This window comes from Neomonachus schauinslandi, chromosome 1, assembly GCF_002201575.2.
Source record: "Neomonachus schauinslandi chromosome 1, ASM220157v2, whole genome shotgun sequence".
Taxonomy (NCBI): Eukaryota; Metazoa; Chordata; class Mammalia; order Carnivora; family Phocidae; genus Neomonachus; species Neomonachus schauinslandi.
The window spans coordinates 192,019,964-192,038,183 of record NC_058403.1 but is presented as its reverse complement, the minus strand read 5'-3'; the positions used below and the strand labels follow the sequence as shown (position 1 = coordinate 192,038,183).

At 41.2% G+C, this 18,220-nt stretch overlaps 1 protein-coding gene across 1 annotated transcript in view; it reads left to right on the top strand.

Annotated features, from left to right (window-relative positions):
* The window catches only part of CACNA2D3 (calcium voltage-gated channel auxiliary subunit alpha2delta 3), an 856,949-nt gene that overhangs the window by 695,777 nt on the left and 142,952 nt on the right, over nucleotides 1-18,220 (top strand). The window contains exons 26-27 of the mRNA XM_021694907.1: nucleotides 1,363-1,484; nucleotides 4,063-4,143. Of these exons, the coding sequence (XP_021550582.1) occupies nucleotides 1,363-1,484; nucleotides 4,063-4,143 (203 nt within the window). The remainder of the gene's footprint in view (nucleotides 1-1,362; nucleotides 1,485-4,062; nucleotides 4,144-18,220) is intronic.

Sequence of the window (18,220 nt, the reverse complement as noted above, 5' to 3'; positions counted from 1 at the left end):
CTCCCCCTTCCCCTCCTTTCCTCCTCCTCCCCCTTCCCTCCTCCTCCCCCTTCCCCTCTGTCTCTTCCAGTTTTATTGAGAAATAATTGGCATACGCCACTGTAAAATTTCAGATGTACAGCATGATGGTTTTGGTTACGTATATGGTGAAATGATTACAATGGGTTGACTTAACATCTCTCATCTCAAATAGATACAATAAAAAGAACAGGAGAAAAATCCTCCTCATGATGAGAACTCTTAGGATTTAGTCTCTTCACAACTTGACTGTGGGTCCTGCAGCAATGTCAGCTGTAGTCCCCGTGTGGCACATAACAGCCTTAGGACCGGCCAATCTTAGCCTTGTACCTTCTCACCCCTCTCTTCCAATTTCCCTTGCCCCTACTCCCTGCCTCTGGTGACCACAAGTCTGATCTCTTTTTCTGAGTTTGGTGGGGTTTTTTTGTGTTTGTTTGTTTGTTTGTTTGTTTTTGTTTCTTTGTGTTTAGCTTCCACATTTAAGTGAGATCATACAGTATTTGTCTTTCTGTGTCTGATTATTTCACTTAATGTTTTCAAGTTCCATCCATGTTGTTGCAAATGGTAGGACTTTCTCATTTTTATGGCTGAATAATATTCCATTGTGTGTCTAGATACCACCATTTCTCTTTCCATTTGTCCATCGATGGACACTTAGGCTGTTACCCTATCTTGGCTGTTGTAAGTAATGCTGCAGTGAACAGCAAATATCATTTTGAGTTAGTGTTCTCATTTCCTTCATGTATATGCCCAGCAGTGGAATGGCTGGATAAGATGGTAGTCTTATTTTTAACTTTTTGAGGATCTTCCATACTGTTTTCCACAGTGGCTGCTCCAATTTCCATTCCCACCAACAGTGCACGAGTGTTCCCTTTTCTCCACACCTTCGAGAACACTTGCTGTCTCTTGTCTTTTTGATGATGGCCATCCTAACAGGCGTGAGGTGATAGCTCACTGTGCTTTTGATTTGCATTTCCCTAATGACTAGTGATGTTTAGCGTCTTTTTATGTATCTGTTGGCCATTTGTATGTGTTTTTGGAAAACTGTCTATTCAGGTACGTTGCTCATTTTTAAGTTGGATTATCTGTGCCTTTTTTTTTCTTTTTAAAGATTTTATTTATTTATTTGAGAGAGAGAGAATGAGAGAGAGAGAACACATGAGAGGGGGGAGGGTCAGAGGGCGAAGCAGACTCCCTGCCGAGCAGGGAGCCCGGTGCGGGACTCGATCCAGGGACTCCAGGATCATCACCTGAGCTGAAGGCAGTCGCTTAACCAACTGAGCCACCCAGGTGCCCGGATTATCTGTGGCTTTTTGATGTGTTCTTATTCCTTTCCATTTCAAGGGACTTCCTGAAAGCTGGAGACAAGGAGAATATTTTTAATGCAGACCATTTCCCTCTCTGGTACCGAAGAGCTGCTGAGCAGATTCCTGGGAGTTTTGTCTACTCCATCCCATTCAGCACAGGTGGGTGTCCTTGTTGGAGGTGGGGGTCCATCTATCTGGTCCTGCTGACCCAGGCATTGCATGCAGTGTGTAAGGGAGCTGTCTGAATGCTGGAGCAAGACAAGTTCTGTCTTGAGAGCCAGGGCTGAATATTGGCCTAGCAGTGAACCATCCACCTGTTCCATAAGTATAATGGCCCCAAGTAAAATGAAGCTTTTGCTTAACTAAAGTGTGCAAAGAGCATTTTGGGAAGCAGGACTGGTATTTTTTACTGTGTGGAATTTGAATACAAGCTTCTCAGTAGATTTTTTTTTTTAATGTTGTCATGGCCCCACTTAGAGAAAATTCAGGCAGGCATAACATCCTTGCCAGAAGCTTCAGTGAGTCACACTATTTTGGAGGCCCACAATTCCCCTATCAGAAACTAAATTGATTCAAATCCACATGTAGAGGTGAAGGCTAAGATATTGTGTAGCCCTGCCTCTCCTGACAGAGGGTTACAGTGACCAAGGAAAAGCACATAGTCAGTGATTTTTCTAGTCCTAAGATTTTATGTTATAAAAAAAATTAAGGTTACCTCCCTCCAAAAAAGAACTGAACACCATCTTATTTCAACTAGGTTTAGAAACAAAACAAACTGAAAATAGTTCTTAATTGCCCTTGGCTTTTTCTTGTTTCACATAGCTGATACTTTTTGGTGCCCATTTTATGTAAGACTCTGACTATGCATTGTAGGAACTTCGGAGGTGAATAAGATCTAGTTCTATAAGCTTGGATCACTTTGGACAGTTCAAACTGTACTTATGTTTTATCTTAGAGCCTCTCAACTTAGTCTTTTGTAAGCATTCCTAAATCAACCCTAATAGAGGTTCTCTGGTGCTTAGTGTCAAAGCCCCCTCCCTGATTCTTAGCATTGCTCATTTCCTTGAATGAAGACATCTTCAGAAAGTGCACTTTCAAAATTTGCAGAAGACATGTTGACAAGAGTTGTCTAAAAGTTAGGTGAACGGGCTCATTAGGAAGAGGGTCATTAATGAAGCTATTCAAGGAAAGGCCAAATGTTATTATAGAAATTCCCTGAGCAGATGGAATTTTAGAGGAGATTATCACTTAGTTTCTTTTCAAGACTGAGATTCTTTGTACCCACACCCACACACATATGTGTTCTCATGTACGAATGTCCAGGTGACTAAAGCTCTCTCTTTATGTTTGTTTGTATGACACTTTATTGCCCAAAATATCAACTGAGAGACAGTGAACTTTCTCATTCTGCTGCAAACCTATGTCTTCTTTTATCATGCAGTATCACAACACTTTCTCTTTCTTGATCTTCTAAGAAAAAAATTAGAACTTAGCTTGCTGAATTTGGACTGGAAGCATCAAGTTATCCTTTTCTGACAGGATGGATTTTGCTCCAAGCTGGACAGGGAAAAGGAGTGGTAGGAAATAAGAGTTGTGAGTGATCAGCCCTTGTGTAGGTTTGCTTTGTTACTCGTCACCATTTTCCCTACAGAGACTTATGTCTGAGAAAAACAAAGTCTGGTTAATTGAGACTGGTGTAGAACTGGTTTTGGGAAAGTAGGGTTTCATTGAACTTTCAGTGAAATCCTGTAATGAAAAAGAATTTACCTTCTTCATGGTAAAGTTAAGGATGAGTTAACATCTTAGGAGGTTTTATTCTCTGTTTGGATTCAGAGATGTTAAACATCACCAAGTTCAAGTGTTGTGGTGGGGCTCTCTCTCACTTTTTCTACTGTGTACTGATTACCTGTACCCATTGGAAAAGAAACTGGTTTTTATTACTGCTTAGACTTGAGCCAGGAGAAAATTCTCAATTACTTCGATCATAAGTGTATTCAGATTCAGGTCTGCCTTCTCCCTGTTTCCCAATTCGATTGGATTCCATTCCTTGAAACCGTTTATAAGGCAAGCACTGTACTAACAATTATTAACCAAGGGGGTTTGAAATTTCTGCTCAGTGTCTTTTAATTCATGGGTATTAGAATCATTGTTAGTAATTGAAAATCTCTTAGTGGTAATGCCATATTGTTACCACATTAATAAGAATTTGGAGTGAGGATTGCATTCCAAGTCTATCCCTGATTGGAATGGTTTTGCTAAGAAAAACTGGGCTTGAAACTAGAACTTTATAAGTCAGTAAAGTCATAACCAACAAATCAGAGCTGAAATTCCCGACGTGTAAAACAATTTCAAAACCTTGTCTCATGTAGCTCTTCATGGCTGTATTCAGAAAGACAATGTAAATATGATCACTGACACGAGTAAACACTGTAATTAGTAACCACAAATCATAAAAAGATGGGTTCCCTCCAATGATGCTTAATAATTTTGATGTGAAGAGGCTGGACACCCCCCCACCCACCCAGTGTGGTGGTCAGAACTCAGTGCACTAGTTCCTTCAACTGAAAGGACTATCTACACAGAACCCATGGCCTCACAGAATTGGCCTACTCTGGGTTCTGGGAACCAAGCACCAGCACCATCTGCTGAGTTGGTGACCATAGGCCAATATGATTATTCTCTTAACCTGTGCATGTAACTCTTTCTATTTTTGTTGTGATGGTTTCTCTTCTTTCAGGAATAGCCAACAAAAGCAACGTGGTGACAGCGAGTACCTCCATCCAGCTCCTGGATGAACGGAAATCTCCTGTGGTGGCAGGTAAAGGATGGATTTTAATCAATTAATATACATAAGCATGGCGTCCATTCATCCGGCCAATCAATTACTTCTATGCAGCGTGTTTGTTTTTCACAGAATAAGTTTTGAAAGGAAACAAAAATTAAAAATTACTTCTTCCTTAGCTTGGTGCCATCTTCACCAATTCAAGATTCTGACAGCTGGCTGTGTTGGATGTAACAACAGAAATCTTTCCCAGTACTCTTCTTCTTAAACTCTGAGCCAGTAAGAAACTGTTGGTACATGCAGAGGAGAATTTCTTGAACATAGGCAGCATGCTCATTTAAAGTAAGCTCTAGATCTCCCACCGCTGCATCACTGGGATAACAGGGGGCATTCTAGGGAATTGTGGGTTTGTTTTAGGCACACGCAAGCTGAAATGTACCTTCTGTGGAGAGCCTGAGATTTTTACCCCTCTCATCCTGCTGAGGAATTAGAGTTAGATGTATCTGCCAGTGCCAGGTTTGGGACCAGGAGAAAGCCAAAACATTTCACGATGGAGAGTCTTGAATTGTCAAAGAAATCCTGTCTTTGGCTTTTGCCATCTCTTTCACTCTCAAGGGTGGCGATAGATGTCTGTGGTGGCTGGGGGCTTTCGTTGCTGGTATTTTGGCCTAAAGGGTCTGAAACTGCCACAAGTGTTCCTTGGAGGACAGCTGCTGACAAAAATGGAGTCTATAAGTCTGGCGCATCATCTATTTCTGATATTGTTGGAGCCATTGGTTGATGGGTGGGCAAGACCCTCCAAGCACCATCCTGATATTGGCTAGATTTACCAAAGGGAGTTGTTCTGTTTCTGGGCAGCCTCCCTCAATAAGTTGTACTGTAGGTGGACATTGAACATCAACTACTGTGTCTTCGCACACTGTGAATATTTGTGGGAAGGAGTTCAAATGGAGCAAACGTGTTTGGAGTGGCTGCTCTCTGGCTGGGAGACACTGGGCTCCTTTCCCCACTTTATTTTTGATTTAGCCTATGCATCATAATTGTATTAGTAGGGATGGAAAGATTTGGGGACAATTGCCCGGGTTATTCCTGGCTTGTTGGATATGGCAAGGAAGACAGTCTTATGTATCTGACCTGTAGATCCTCTTGAACTAGACAGACCTGTAACTAATAAGCCAGGAGATAAGGACTCTGAAGATTCATGGCAGCTGTCTTCAAATTTTGTCACCTAGCATCTCATGTTCCTTGAAGAAAGTAGGAGACGGGATCATTTAACTCAGTAGGGTTTACTTTTGCACAAAGGAGGTCAGCCTTGCTTTCCCTGGGGTGACCCTGCCAGCTAGTTCTGGAGGCATGTTATCTCCTTGGAGCAGGGCCACTCCAACAGCAGCTGTCAAAGACATGGTCTGACCAAAGCGACTGTCCATCTGTTTGGAATTTTCTGAAAAACTTTTCCTTAGGTTTCTCATTCAGTCGTCATGAAGGATGTTCTGTGTCGGCCGTAAGATCACTGTGCCCATCCCAGCCACCCTGTCCAAGCCTGCAAACCAAGGTCAAATGTTTCCAAATGCCTATTATGTTGTAAATGTCTGAGCATGGGCAAAATGTAGACTCAGCCTGGGTACTGTGCATCCAGTGTTGAGGAGAACGTGAGTTTTCCAAATGGTTTGCTGATCTAAACTGGTCTACTGTGGAGTGACACGGCTGGCCAGAGACCACAGGCAGGTCATGAGACATGGTTTGGCCAACCATGAGTGGGTGGAAGAGACATCCTGCTGTTTACTGCTGCTCAGTGTGTATCAACCGGTCCCCATCTTCAGAAGATAATTACAGAGCAAAACAAAGAAGCAAGGTTATCTGAGGAACTGTATTTAGTACTTACCTTTTAAAACTGGTGGTGATTAACCTTGTTTTGAAGAGTGTGTTTGGTAGACGTAAGTAAAACGGATTTGACTGGTCTGCTCTTGAAGGCTGCCAGGGATGCGGCACCATGAAGGCAATGACCTCAAGAGGACCCTTCTGTCTCCAGAAGCAGAGTGGCCTCTCCCGCTCTCCCCACAGATTGAGCTGACTCTGACTCAGCCATCATGTCACTGTGTGATTAGCTTCGGTAACTTTCTTCTGTGTATTTTCCTCAAGTTAAGTAGACATTATTTACTGCTCTAAAATAAAAAAGGTCATTTTAATTGGGGAAGAAGCCTTGTTTTGGCAAGTGAAGATGAATATGTGAGCAAGCTTGCCCGCACCAGTGTGCCCCCAACAGCAGATGGAATACAGCCAACTGGCAGTAATTTGGGGTTTCGATGAAATCCTTGTGTTAAATTGAAATGTCTTTGGAAGGAAAGGTGTACAACTTTGCAAATAATTATCAAGGATGACTTTGAAAAGCTTGATCTCCTCTCAAGCCTGATCTGGTATTCTCACGTTCATTGGCTATGTGTGTCTGTTTGGGACAGAAAGAGTTTCTTGTTTCATTTTGTTTTTGCTTTATTCTCTTCTTTCTTTCTTTTTTTTCCTTGTCTTTTTTAAACAAAAACATTCAGATGCTCATCTGTCAATGACATCTCTGAAGAAAGGGCAGTCAAACTGGGCAGGATTCCATTTGTGCGTCAGCCTTGGTGCATAAATGGGCCCCATCCATCTTCTTGGCCTATGACATTGCTTACAGTCCTTCTCTTGAGGGACCTGCCAACTTTCCAGCTGCCACTAGTGTGCTGAATTTTCCTAATTGCTTTCCCTCTGCAAAGGAAGAAGTGGTAGGACTTTCTCTTTGGCCTACCAAGACTCTCCAGAGCTCTGGAGCCTTCTGTGCACGTCAGGCCCCTCATCCATTTTTCTGTTGTTATTAGCAACACAACCCTCAGACTGTAAAGTCCACATAGGTTTGTCACCTCCTCTGTAACTGGCTAAACGTGATCTTGGGTCTCTGAAGATCTATCTAAAATAAGATTGGGATCATAACCTCCCTCACCTCACTCTGGCTTGATTTGGGGATAAAATGAAAAAACAAATAAAATACTGGAATATGAAAAAGTATAAAAATGCTAGGATTTGAGGTGACCTATTTTTATCTTCGAGTAGACAGCATATTCATTCATTCATTTATTCACTGTTTCCTGACCCCTTTCTTTTACCAGGCACTCTAGATATACTCGAGTAAGAAGCAGGCTCCACAATGACATTCCCTCCCTCCCCTAGAGACCTGTAAAATAGCAGTTATTTTTAAAGCCATGTCCACCCAGGGCAGGTGAATAGAAAAGCTGGACAATTATCTAGAAGGTCCTGGAAGTCAAAGACTGTTCTTTTCCTCTCCTGTTGCTCAGAACAGAACCCTAGAGAGTACATAGTGGACGCATAGTGGAGTGATCCTCAGTAAGAATTCTATAAAATGAACTGAACTTGTAGAAACCTATTTTGCACTCACTCAGTTATTATTGACTTGAGTTCCATAAATTACATAGATCATGGTGTTAATTCTCTACTCTGCTCGTAATGGGGAGACTGGGCCCTATTGCCCAAAGTCATGGGCGCTGCTTCTACCAAGCAAGGATGGAAATGACATGGAGAGAAAGAGAAATACACAGAGGGCAGAACTGAGTCAGTCACCAGGGAAGGTGGAAGTCTACAGGGGACTTCTCCCCTCTTTGGACGTTTTGTCCCACCCCCCTGTTCTCCTTTTGGATTCTTTCTGTAAATACACAATATAGCATCTCAGTTTTCTCTAAAGAAGTTCAGATTTTGGGATTTTTAAATAACAGATAATAAATTCTGATTTTTTTTTTGCATTTGCTTTAAATGTAAATTTTAGCATATCAAAATCTAGAACCTCTTCTACAAATGTTCCAGTTTGATTTCTTAAATAAAATTTAAAAGCTCTCCAAAGGCAAGGACGGTCCGGATTATCTTTGTATTCCTAGTGCTAAGCACAAAGGTTGACGTGTGGTAAATATGTCCAAAATCGTGGCAGAATAAATAACTCAAGGAAGATGGGCTTCATTTTCCCCTCTCCTGTGTAGGTACATAAGTGCAAATTGTACTGTCCAGACAAGGGGAACACAGTATTTGATGAAAACTCTAAGAGGTGTAGTCAACCCCTACAACTCTAATCCATGCCCCAGTAATCTGACACAGACCACTATGGATATTTTAAGGAATAGAAAAACCGTTTAGTTCCCCATCATAATGTCAGCTGTGCCGGCCTGGTAGTTACCTCTACATCAGTAAAAGTCTTTTCTGAGGTCTGAGCATTGAAGTGATGCCTAGAATCGCTAATCTGATCAGCAGCAGGGAAGGAAAAAAAAAAAAAAAAGCAGATGAGAGACCACAGAGGCATTGTTTTCCTACAGAAACAGTTTTTTAACACGGATTTTGTTTTTGAGGTGTGATGTACATACCAAAAATTCACTTAAGTGTAAAATTCAATTATTTTTAGTAAATTTGGGGGGAGCTCTGATCTGCCAGTCTGTTTCTTTGCAAGAAACACGTTGAAAAAAAAAAAAAAAGAAACACATTAAATCCATTCATTGGGGGGAATTTGAAAATGGGGTGATGTGGTCTCACTTGCATAATTCTAGGCAGTACAATGAAGGGGAATGCTTGATGTTAGGACAGAAGATCTCATTTTAACCAGCAAATTAGGAAAGAGATGAACACTGTGGGCCACCAGCTATTGCCAGGTATGTGATATTTAAACTGAGTGTACTGCTTAAAATGAACCCTTCATTAGAAACGGGTGAATAATGGTTGGCAAGATGTTAGAGGCAAATCATCAGGTTAACAGTACTCCTTTGGTGGCATCTCACATTTTGGGGGTATACAAGTTAACTAGTACGGCAGGAATTACATGTCAGGTCTGCATCGCTAAACTTCTAGTTTGTCAGATCTGAGCAAAATGGGTGTTTCATCTTGGCAGAAATGAATACCTACGCCTTAAACCGTGGTTCTCAACCAGGGGCAGTTCCCTCCCACCCCGGGGACATCTGATAGCATGTAGAAACATTTTTGTCACAACTGGTTAAGAGGGGGATGCTATTGGCATCTAGTGGAAAGAGGTCAGGGATGCTGGTAAACATCCTATAAGACACAGGACAGGGGCACCTGGGTGGTTCACTCGTTAAGCGTCTGCCTTCGGCTCAGGTCATGATCCCGGGGTCCTGGGATCGAGCCCCGCATCGGGCTCCTTGCTCCATGGGAACCCTGCTTCTCCCTCTCCCAATCCCCCTGCTTGTGTTCCTTCTCTTGCTGTGTCTCTCTCTGTCAAATAAATAAATAAAATCTTTTTTTTTTTTTTTTTAAAGTCACAGGACAGCCCCTGAAAACAATAAAGAATTATCTGGCCCAAAATGTCAGTAGGGGAGAGATTGAGAAATGACAGGCAAACTTCAACCTTTAGGGCTTTCAAATTCAAATTCAAAATGTTTTCCCTTATAGGCTCATTTATAAAAAGATCTTGTTCCATTTCTTCCTTTTGTAATTAAGTCATTCAATAAATGTATATCTAGCACATTACTGTGTACATAGTACTGGGGATACAGCTGGAAACAAGCACCCTTGAGGTCAGCGCGGAGTGTCTGGAGGGTTGTTGGTTGATACACTAAGAGGGCACTGTTGTCATGCTGTCGTACCTGGAGGCTGGGGTGATGGCTGCCCGGTGAAGCATCCTTCCACCCAAATGCCACAGCACCCCCTGAAAACACTGAGTAAGACCAAGGTGCTGCCAATGGAGAGCTTCCATTTGTGTGGGAGATATAGACAACAGACAAGTATTGCATGAATGGGAGAAGAGGAGGGAGGAGGGAAGGCCCCAGAGTGGTAAATGCTCTATAGAAAATTGACCGGGATAGGGCGCCTGGTGGCTCAGTTGGTGAAGCGTCTGCCTTTGGCTCAGGTCATGATCCCAGGGTCCTGGGATCGAGTCCCACATCGAGCTCCCTGGTCAGTGGGAAGTCTGCTCCCTCTGCCCCTCCCCCAAGCTTGTGCTCTCTCTCTCTTTCTCTCTCACTCTCTCTCAAATGAATAAATTAAAAAAAAATCTTAAAAAAAAAAAAAGAAAATAGACCAAGATAAAGAGGTGATGCTGGCTGTGGCAAAGGCAGAGAGGTGTGCTCATCTTCACACATGTATGTTTGGCTGTGTGGCGGGCTCCATGCTTCTCCAGACTGGGGGGGGGGGGGGGCGGTTAGGGAAGGCCTGACAGGAGCAGAGTCAGGTAGGTACTCTGAGACACAGATGAGTATCTCAGGTTTCAGGAGTATTTAGTAGGATCTTAAAGCAGGACTGACAGGCAGGTGGGCAGATGACCCAGGGAGAGGTGGGGCACCCAAGGCAGGTCTTCGTTCTAAATGTCAGCTATGAGGTAAGGCTTTTTATGTGTTCGGCATTTGGTTTTCTCGTCTGCTTTTTTTTAAGCAGACAAATAGGAGCAAGGCGGGGCAAAAGGAGGTCTAAGCCAGTATGACTGACAAACATCATAGAAATGGGTTAATGATGGAGCTGCCAATTATGCTGAATTTCAGGTCACCACATAGCTGCCCCGCATACCACCATAGGCAGGGATGTGGGCACGGTAAGGATTCCTGTTCCAGAAATAAAAATAGCCCAGAGTTTTGAGAAACTGGATCCTGTGTGCTAACTCCCCAGGATATTCACTGCCAAGAGTCACTGTCCTTTTATAAACCTTATCAAAAGCGCCAGCATATCCTCCACCCAAAAATCAGCGGCAGAATTTTCAGATAACAGGTCCTCACGCCTGGCTTGTGCATTCTGAATCTGCAGATTGAGACCCCTCTTTTTGAGGTCATGGTGTGATTTGGGCTTTAAAGCCAATGTGAACCAAGGGTTTGGCAGTGAGCCCAGGGCCATTTCACTCCTCTTATAAAATGAGGTTGATTGGTGCTTCAGGTGGATTTCTAAAACAGCCTAGTTTTTAAAGAGGGAGATTGATTTCATCGTCACAGAAAAGGAAAGGAATTTACCAATAATGGAGAATGACTTACACCCAGGTTCTATCTGGCTTTAGGGGGCCCCTCTGGTTCCTGTCAAGAGAAATAAATTTGTTTATAAATATAGATACAGTACTTGGCAAATGCTTACAGTGAGTGCTCGATCATGAGTAGCTGCTAAATTATCACTGCTATTGCTTCTGTTGTTAGAATGACTATTGGCTAGGGGCACCTGGGTGGCTCAGTTGGTTAAGCGGCTGCCTTCGGCTCAGGTCATGATCCTGGAGTCCCTGGATCGAGTCCTGCATTGGGCTCCCTGCTCGGCAGGGAGTCTGCTTCTCCCTCTGACCCTCCCCCCTCTCATGTGCTCTCTCTCATTCTCTCTCTCTCAAATAAATAAATAAAATCTTTAAAAAAAAAAAAAAAAAGAATGACTATTGGCTACACTGACTACTACTCACTAGCCAGTGCTTATTGCCACATGCTGTTCTCTGTGAAAACTTGCATAGATGCCATTATGGTATCTTGACATGTTTCACAAAACTTTGAAACGCACACTTTCAGGGACCTGTGCCTTAGAATACAGGTTGGCCAACTATAGCCCATGGGACCAAATCTAGGCTGTAGCCAATTTTGTTTTGTTTTCTTATAGTTTTGAGATATATTTCACATACTATAAAATTCACCCATGTAAATTGTACAGCTTATTGGACTTCAGTGTATTCACAGAGTTGTGCAACCATCACCACAATCTAATTTTACAACAATTTTGGGGTGCCTAGGTGTCTCAGTTGGTTAAGAATCTGACTCGGTTTCAGCTCAGGTCATGATCTCACTGTTGGGAGATGGAGCCCCGCGTTGGGCTCCACACTCAATGCAGAGTCTGCTTCAGATTCTCTGTCCCTCTCCCTCTGCTTCTCCTCCAGCTTATATGCTATCTCTCAAATAAATAAATAGATAGATAAATAAATAAATAAATAAATAAATAAATAAATAAATAAATAAATTTAGAACAATTTCACCATCCCAGAAAGAACCCTTGTACACACACACTCTTGTTCTTGATACCTATTCCCTACCCCAGCCACAGGATACCACAAATCTACTTTCTGTCTCTATGGCTTTGCCTATTCTGGACTTTGCAGATAAATGGAAACACACAGTATATGGCCTTGTGTGATCAGCTTCTTTCACTTAGCTTAATGTTTTCAAGGTCAATCCATATTGTAATATATGTCAATACTTTGTTTCTTTACTGCCAAATGATATTCCATTGTTTGTACGTACACCATTTTGTTTATCCATTCATCAGTTTATGGACATTTGGGTTCCCGTTTTTTAGCTATTATTAACAATGTTGATAATGAACATTCACATACAAGTTTTTGTGTTGATATATATTTCCATTTCTCTTGGGTAGTAGACACCTAAGAGTGGAATTTTGGTGTCATAGGGTAACTCTACATTTGATATTTTGAAGAACTACCAAGCTGTTTTCCAAAGTGGCTGCACCATTTTACAGTCCCATCAGCAATGTCTGAGGGTTCCAATTTTTCCACATCTTTACCAACACTTGCTATTATCTGTCTTCTTTATTTTAGCCATCCTAGTGGGTGTGAGGTGATCTGCATTTCCCTAATAACTAGTTATGCTGAGCATCTTTTCCTATGCTACTTGCATTTGTTCATTGGAGGAATGTCTTTTCAGATCCTTTACCCATATTTCAATCACATTATCTGTCTTTTTATTGTTGAAATACGAGTTCTTTACATATTCTGGATATAAGAACTTTGTCTGATATCTACCATCTGTTTTTGTAAACTACATTTTATTGAAATACTGCTATGCTCTTATTGTCTATGTACTCCTTCCTGTTAAAATGGCAGAGCTCAGTAGTTGAATAGAGACCATATGGACTACAGTGCCAAGAATATTTACTACCTGGCCCCTTGTTCACTCACTTATTTCACCATATTTTTATCTTATCAAAATGAAGTGGATATATAAATCAGAGTCTATGTAAGTAAATGTTGAAGGCAGAGCTTCATGTCTCAGAAGGTGCCTATCTGTTATGCCTAATGTTTTTATATATGCGGTTACACAGAAATCCCAAAGATCCTAAGCTTTCTAAAAATATATGCTCTCGTTATCAGTCAAGACAGTGATTTACTTAATCTTCGCTCTAGTTTATAAACCTCTGAACAGTGTAATCAGCATAATGCTTGGTAGAGCATTGGAAATGCCCTCACATGCTTTGGTGGAAAACAGTTTATGGGATTTTTTTTTTTTCCAACATGACTCATGAGAGATTTGGGGATTTATTTAGCTGGCTTTATCCAGGCAAATCTCCTAGTGACCTTGTTGGGATCTTGATCTTGTTTAAGACTAGAATATATGTGACTCATGCTAAGTGAAGTGCCCACAGAGGATAAAAGAGCTGATGTGAACCTTCCCTCCCTGGAAGAGAGGGACAGGCATCAACATAGTCCGAAGCAGGAACATAAATGCTCTGACAGTCAGCCTGAGGACTCTCCTACTCGTGGAAAATGCTTTGGCCAGGTGGTGGTGGGAAAGGGACAGTGCTGATCAAAGACTTGGAATTCCCATGACCTCCCCAAGTCTGTGCCCACCACGAGCTCCTGGGTTCTATTCTGGATGAAAAGTTCTGCATGAGACAAGGATCAGCATCTAATTGTCATTCCTACTTCAAGACCAAATTATATGTGAACAGGCGGAGGCATATGGGAGTGTACAATTGTCTTTAAACAAACAAACAAAAAAGACATTTTGGAATGAATCCATAGTTTGTGGTCATTTTTATGCTTTTGCATCACTAACTTATTCCTACCAACTTCTGGATTTGTGCTGATATAGACAGGTTTTTAAGCCAAAATTATTTTTGTTATTGAATTATTTGTGTCATGCATTTCTTGCTCTATTATGCTGTAGGATCATCCCACATCTCCCCTCCCTTATTCTTTCCAGAACCCACCCCAAACAGGTTTCATCCACAGTGAAGTGTTTCTCCTCAATGTTACCTATAACTTCCATATTATGGAATCCAAACTGCAAACATTCATTATCTCAGAGTTTCTGTGAGTCAGGGATCTGGGTGAAGTTTAGCTGGGTCCTCAGGCTTGGGGTTTCTCACAAAGGCTGCAATCCATGTACTGTGCCAGGGTCTGTCATGGGGCTGCAAATGAAAATGTTGCTGGGGCTTTGGTCTCATCTGAAGGCTCAACAAACAGAGGAAACGCTTCCATGTTCACTCCTGAGAAGCTTAGCAGCATTCAGTCCTCACTGGTTGTTGGTCAGCAGCCTCCCTTACTTCCTTGCCATGTGTCTGTCTCCACAGGTCAACTCACAATGCACAGGGTCCTACAAGATTTGACCCCTAGTTACCCTCTAACCTCAGCTCCTTCTACTTCCACCTTCACTCACTCAGCCACATTGCCCTTATTCTGTTCTTCAAGCACATTAAACTTGCTCCTATGTCAGTGCCATTGAACCTGCTGTGCCTTCTCCCTGGGACAGTTTTCCTCTAGATATCTTCACCACTGGCTCCATATTTTCCTTCAAGTTTCTGCTCAACTGTTTTGTAGGAGGGATTTCCTGATCACCATGTGTAAAGTAGAAACTCTTCTTCTCCCATAACCGCAGTACTCTGTGCCCTGCACACCTGCTTTTCCACCATCTGATATATATTTTGTATGTCTTTACCTTCTCCTTCTGTGAGATGTTAAGTTCAATGGAGCATATACTTTATATTTTTTATTCTCTGCTTCATCTTTGATACTTAGAAAATTGCCTGGCATGCAGAAGGTGCTTAGAAATTTGTCAAATTATTGACTTTGCATTGTTTTGTAACCACATTAGCTAAATCATTCAGACTTAACTCTGACTTTAACTGATTTTAGTGCATATTGTTGGCACTTGAATAGCATTACTCCCACATTTTTAAGATCTTCTTGCACTCCTTACTCCCCTCCCCTTTCCTCTTGCTTTTTATAATTTGTCCCTTGATCAATTAAAGTAGATCTTGAGTCATTTTTCTTCAAAAGCAATGTATTGGTGGCATGCTCCCTGAACCATGGCGTATCTGAGAATTGCAATCTTAGTTTGGTTCCTTGTTAAGGTTTGTTTTTTTATTTGTTGGGTTGGTTTCTAGACTTCAGAATTTTTAATTTGTTCTTTAAAACTTGAAAATTTTACCAGGATCCATTTGTTTTGTTTATGTGTTTTTTTTCTCTAGTATATACTGATTGAGACTTTTATGTACCAACCACTAAGCTAGACTAACTTCTAAGATTTTTTTCATTAATCTCTCCTATAGGAAGCTTTTCTTGATCTATATAATTGGAGTTTTTCTTTAGCTCAGGAACAATACCTTCTCAGATTTTCTTTCCTTCTCTTTGATAAATTCTAACCTGTTTATCAGGAAAACCAATTATCCATATGTTAGTTCTTCACATTTGCTCCTTCATTTCTATCATCTTCTATTACTTTCATCACTGTTTCTTTCTTCCATAGTCCTGGAGTGAATATTCCCTATTAGGTATTCTATATCACTGATTCAATATGTTGCAATATTTCCTTTGTACCTCTGATGGTGGCTATGGTAGATTTTATTCATTTTTTCACTTAGTTATGTATCTAGTTTTATTCATTTATCATTTGCTGTTATTAGTTATTATTTTATTATTCATTATTATTTTATGATTGTTTGCAATTATTTACTCCTTTGTTTCTTATAAGGGGAACAAATATCCTTGCCATTGCTGTGTCACTCACTATGCCTTCCTACTGGAGCTGTATGCTTCTGTGCCTCCTTAACTCCAAACTTAGCCACATACATATTATTGCCAATGGAATGTGAGTGGGTATAATGACAGCAAATCCAATCAGAAACTTTAAAAATTGTACTAAGGTATGTTTTAAAATAGATCTTTCATTCTTCTTCTGCATCTTATGGGCAGTGCTGCCTTTGTTCCTTTTTTAAAAAATATCTTTTAGGAGGATCCATTTAGGTTTCTTTCTTAATTTCAATCACCATTAAAATATGGGATGGTTGCCACTGAACAAGGTGAATGACTTCCCCTTAAGTGTCCCTTATTGTTGACTTCAGAGTAACCCTTGGAGACTAAGATAGAAGACTAGTTGATATGCACAGCCCCTAAACAAATATCCAGTGTCTAGATATCTTCCATCTAGAATGACATTGCAGGCTGGTAAAAGATGCCATGTCCTGCTGCCTGGTAGTCTGACTACTTAGGTGAATCAAAGTCATCTGTAGTTTTCATTCCTTGTAAGAAACAGTAGATAAAAACTGTGGCCTCTAAATTGTGCTTATCTCACTGTCCTCCCTTCCGTGTATCATCCTATTATATGCTACATTGTTGAGATTCTTCCTGTCTAGTGGAGGAAAACAGCAAGGTCTTAATGGCAGGTGTTGTAGGAGTTAAATGTCCACAGACATCTTACATGGGAGGGAATGGTTTCCCTCTGGTTTGTGAAGCCCCTGTCTCAGAGGAAAGATACCAGAGTAAGGATCTGTATGATGGTCATATCTCTGCTTTGGATAGTGGGCATCCATCCTGGAGTCTTGGATATCATTGAGCAGCATTTCCAATTTCTAGATCCTCATAACATTTTTTTCTTCTTTGTATTCATGAGCAACACTACTTATTAGGCAGTAACTAATTTTATTGTTTTCTCAAGTAGCTGTAAGAGAGTACAGCTGAATTTCTACCCCTCCCATTCTAAAAACATCTTTTCCAGCTCAGCAGGGTCATGGGTGATACACGAACCTTCATTTTTCTTGGTCTTTTCATCTGATTTCCTGGGTCTCAGTGGGACCAGAGTTCTGGCAGTAACACACTGGCTGGTGGTTGGGTTTCTTTTCTCTGCCGTATTTTAAGGTAGGTGTCGGTAGTGCTAGGAAAGGATCCCAACTCTGACTTCTTCAAACCTGTCACATCCCCAAAAATGTTGTTGGGTGTTGGCCTTAGAAAGACCTGCATCCAAGTTCCGACTCCACTACTTACTAGTGGTACAACCTTGAACAAATAACCCAAATCCAGTGATTGTCTTTCTTCAACTGTAATGTGGCAATAAAATGCCCACATGGTTTAGTCAATATGAGGCTTAGAGAAAATGAAAGTATTATACTTGGGAAACAACTGACACAAAACTGGGTGCTCAATAAATGTTGAATGTGTGATTACAATTAATATGATAATGCCATCATCTTGATATGTGGTTCACACAGAATGCATGAAGAATGGTGGTTCAGGTTATATTATCCATGTTAACCCCATACTCTTGCAGCTGCATTTGTCAAGCCTATAACTAATTACCTGTGTGACTAGAAAAGTCCTGTGCCTTTTCCATGCTATTTGTAAAATAAGGACATAGAACTATATCAGGGTAACAAATAGGTTTAACCTTTATTGTTAACTCCAGGTGATCAGTACTGGGAACCTGGAAAACAGACTTAAAAGGATTCTGAGGCCGTGGCTGGGCTCAGAAGATAAATTTGCCAAAATCTATTAGTGATGTCTGGCATGGGTAGGGAGGCTGGTTCTCACAGCTATCCCAAATTTGCCAGGCCTAAACTAAATGCTCTCTAGGGATTTTCTCAACGCCCAATCATTTGGTTCCTTTTCTGGGTCTTCTTGATGGGCCTTTGTAATTCGGTGACATCCTGTCCATCCAAATGAATATTTAGTATCAGTGGAGTGAAAAGTATGTATGGATACTCCAGTTAAGAATCTGAAAGGAGGGCGCATGGATGGCACAGTTGGTTAAGTGTCCAACTCTTGGTTTTTGGCTCAGGTCATGATCTCAGGGTCCTGGGATTAAACCCCACATCAGGCTCCACACTCAGAGGGGAGTCTGCTTGAGATTCCCTCTTCCTCTGCCTCTCTGGCTTGTGCTCTCTCTTTCTCTCAAGTAAATAAATAAGATCTTAAAAAAAAAAAAGAATCTGAAAGAGTGGTAGACCATGAAGCAGCTTCTCCAGATGGAATGAGGGTTTCTTTGAGACTTCATTGCAATTTGAGAAAGAAAGAAAGAGAGAGAGAGAGAGAGAGGGAGGGAGGGAGGGAGAAAGAAAAGAAAGAAAGAAAAGAAAGAAAGAAAGAAAGAAAGAAAGAAAGAAAGAAAGAAAGAAA